The sequence below is a fragment of the Pteropus alecto genome, unplaced genomic scaffold (assembly GCF_000325575.1).
Source record: "Pteropus alecto unplaced genomic scaffold, ASM32557v1 scaffold97, whole genome shotgun sequence".
NCBI lineage: Eukaryota > Metazoa > Chordata > Mammalia > Chiroptera > Pteropodidae > Pteropus > Pteropus alecto.
Genome location: NW_006439713.1, coordinates 460,470 through 463,973, shown reverse-complemented (window position 1 = coordinate 463,973; position 3,504 = coordinate 460,470). Strand labels below are relative to the sequence as shown.

The 3,504-nt window shown below is 55.1% G+C and overlaps 1 protein-coding gene across 1 annotated transcript in view; it reads left to right on the top strand.

The window, feature by feature from the left end:
• Positions 1-2,281, top strand: part of NDUFV3 (NADH:ubiquinone oxidoreductase subunit V3) — a 9,685-nt gene extending 7,404 nt beyond the window's left edge. Inside the window, exons 4-5 of the mRNA XM_025050197.1 lie at positions 3-86; positions 2,042-2,281. Of these exons, the coding sequence (XP_024905965.1) occupies positions 3-86; positions 2,042-2,205 (248 nt within the window). The 3' untranslated portion in view covers positions 2,206-2,281. The remainder of the gene's footprint in view (positions 1-2; positions 87-2,041) is intronic.
• Positions 2,282-3,504: the final 1,223 nt, after the last annotated feature.

Genomic DNA, 3,504 nt, shown 5'->3' with positions numbered 1-3,504 from the left:
CCACGAGGAAGCAGCAGCCCCGAGGCTCGCGGCGCAGGGCGAGGCCACCGAAGACGCGGAGCCGGCCGGCACCCAGGGCGCCCCTGGTGCGTGTGGCCCCCGGGCCAGGCTGCGAGGCGGGGGCTCGAGTCCGAAATCCCTAGGCCACCGAGAGGGAGCAGGCCCCGGGCCCCGGGCACTCCTGACCGCCGCCCGACCCATGTGGTTTTGAAACCTGGCAGCTTAGCATCGCCCCTCGTCTCCTTGGGAGGATGCGCCAGTGTCCGCTCGTGACCCCGCGAAGCGGAGTGCGCGGGCCGTTCACCGGGGTGGCGGGGAGAGGGGCGATGGCGACCTTGGTCCTCAGGCCAGGCGGGCCGCAGGCATCCGATGCCCGAGGGAGGCCCGCCTGTCAGCGGTTAGAGACGGGAGTGACCCGAGGGCAGTGCAGGCAGCACAGGCAGCACGGACGACAGCACGGTGTCCTCCCTTCACCCGGAAGCACAGGGGGCGCCTCACTTTTCTCTACTGAATCTTAGGAAGGGCCGTTCTTGCTGCCACAGCTTTCTAAAGGGGACTTTATTCCTGTTACGTTGCCGTTTTGTCGTGCATCGAACGCGCTTCGGGAGGGTCGCAGCGAAGCGGGTCTCCCGTCCGGACGCCTCGAAGCGCACCGCTCACCCAGCCCCGCCCTCCCGCCCTCCATTCCTCTGCAGCCCCCTTTGCCTCGTGTGTCACCTGGGCGTTGTCGTTACTCGTTATGTTGACAGATTTATGTGTTCTTTCCCTCTGTTTTCTCCTGTCGTGAATATGCGAAGTGCCCGCGCTTACCCGGCTTCTCCGGAGGACCCGACGCCCCCGTGTCGGTCCTTCCGCTGTAAACAGGAGGCGAAAACCAAAACCTTCAGGACTTTCCTACTGCAAACCCTTTTGAAAAAATGTGCTGCTAACTTTTCGTGAACATATGGTTTCTTCTCTGTTCTCTTTGCCCTGCGGCGGCTAAAGATGCCACCCGAAGCACAGGCCGCTCCGCGGGGCGGGCGGTGACTGGGCACCAGGCCCGGTGTCCGCGGGTCCCCCGCCCCGTGCCTTCCAGGGGCTCGGCGTTTGCTTGAGTTCTGTAGGCCCACGTTTCCCTTCGACTCCTGCCCGCCCTGTGCCACTTCGAGGGTGTCCCGACACCACGCTCCTTGAAGCTGGGAAGCACTCGGCTCGTTAGGAAACCGTTTTTGTTTAATGTGACAAAAAAAAAGAGAGGCAGAGCTCTTGGTTTGGATTCAGGCAGTGGGTAAATGTAGTTATTTTTTGTGCTTCCTGAGTGGAAATTGAGAGAAATCCAGTGATGGGCATTTAGGGTCAGTGAGAACTTAACCCGACCTTCGCTGTCACCCCACGGGCTTCGTCCCCGAGCTGTCCTCTCTTGCCTGCACCGCAGCAGCCAACAGTCCTGTCACTTCAGCCACACGCTTTTAGTTTTAGGATCCCCAGATGTCTAGGTGTATGGCTTTTTCTTTTTTTTTACTTCAAGAAACACAGCTAAATTAGTATTTTTTAGTCTATGAATTTAAAGTATATGACTTTTTAAGTTAAAAACTTCACATCTCATTTCCAGTTCCCCTTAACTGTTGTTATTAGAACAGTTGCAATTTATCTGATTTTCTCGGATTCAGAGACTTAGAGATTTAGTCTCTGCTTTTGAACATTTTCTGTGTTTGTCTCTGTTATAGACAGATTTCTGATGGACCCATTTCCCCGCATCCCCGTGTGACCCGAAAGCCCCATGATGTCCTGGGGACCCTCAGCTCTGGGAGTCCCAGGGCCTCGGGGGGCTCCGGGGAGCGGCCCCGCTTCTCCCGCCGTCACGGCTGTAGCTCTGGAGTAAACTTTGACCTCGTCCCTTCGTTGCGCTTCGAGGACACTGTTGCTTTCATGCTTCTCTTTTCTAAGGAGACACTTCATTCGTAGCAGGTTGGGGTGTAGAGAGCGCGGGGTGTGTCTGTGAGTCGCTCCCTCGCGGCCGGGTCCCCGTCCCACGTGCTCACCGCGTGTGTCTCCTCCACAGACCCCGCAGAAGCCGCCGTGCCCGCCGAGCCGTTCGACAACACCACCTACAAGAACCTGCAGCATCACGACTACAACACGTACACCTTCTTAGACCTGAACCTGAACCTCTCGAAATTCAGGCTTCCTCAGCCCTCTTCCGGACGAGAGTCTCCTCGCCACTGAGAGCTCCGCTTGAAGGTCACCCTCACGTCACATTGGCTGCTTTCTGGTCTCCGGAAATAAAGCCCTCTCAAGCCACGGGGCCTGGCGTGTGTCATTGGGCCGCCTTTCCGCCTTCTCGGCAGGTGGTGGCTTAGCAGCGCCACCCCAGTCACTTACTCAGCATGGGTTTAGACACGTCTGTGTGCACACTGTTTTTTGAATTTTAAAGTTGAGCACGTAGGTGCTTTCTGGCGGTGTGGCTCTGTGTGGAGCCCCTCTGATTTAATAAATTAGGAGTAGGGGTTTTGCTAGTTTTAACATCCGCATTTCAAAGCAATTATAATAATACAGCATTGTATTATCAGAGAAGGTACAGAATCTTTTTGCTTGAATTAGGTGTTCGATGTAAATTCAGGGAAGTATCCAGTGGCGGGATTAGGGGGAGGTGAGCTTTGTTCCCAGTAACCTTCCGTCACTCAAAATGTCCCGGATGCCTGGGAAAAAGCACTGTCTGCGCCAGGCGCCCATGGGGACGAGGGGAGCTGGCGGCTCTGAGAAAGTGACTACTTAGATGGGGAAGCTGCTGTTCCGAGAGCTGAGATAAATGACAGCGTCCACCCGTCAGGGCAGAGTCCCCAGCCACCGGGCCACAGTCCGGTACCAGCCGTGGTGGGCCAGCGAGCAAAGCATCTGTGTCTGCAGCCGCTCCCCAGCGCTGGCATCACCGCCTCAGCTCCGCCTCGGATCATCAGGCACTAGATTCTCATAGGAGCTCCACTCCCTGGTGCCACAAAGGCTGGGGACCGCTGGGTTAGGGGGACATGTCCCAGCCTGAAGTGGAAAGACGTGCGCATACTCGGCAGTTTCACTCACGCTTCCTTTGTGCCCAAACTACGGGCTTCATTTCATCTCACGAGTTCTGTGCTTGGCCCCCAGTCAACTTAACAGCGAACAATACCGTGGATTTCTAACTTACGATCCACATTTCTGTAACCCTACACTTCTTAAAATTAGGCCAAGAATGCCAAAACTGAAAACAGAAATTGTGATTATCTGCTTCAAATTTTATCACCCAAGAGGCTTAGCAACTCAGCAAGAGTCTCCCAGTCACATATTTTATTATAAAACTATCAAGGCCCCATGACCAAAGAGAAAATGGAAAACTGAGGTTACCTGAAATCTACCTTGCTGCAGCCACTCAAATTTTATATGTCCCCCCCGTGGCAGTGATTTTAGACATAACCGTATAATGTACGTACAGTTTTCTCTCCTGGTTTTTTAATAGGCTGTTCGTCAAACTGTGGTCCATGGAACCCCTGA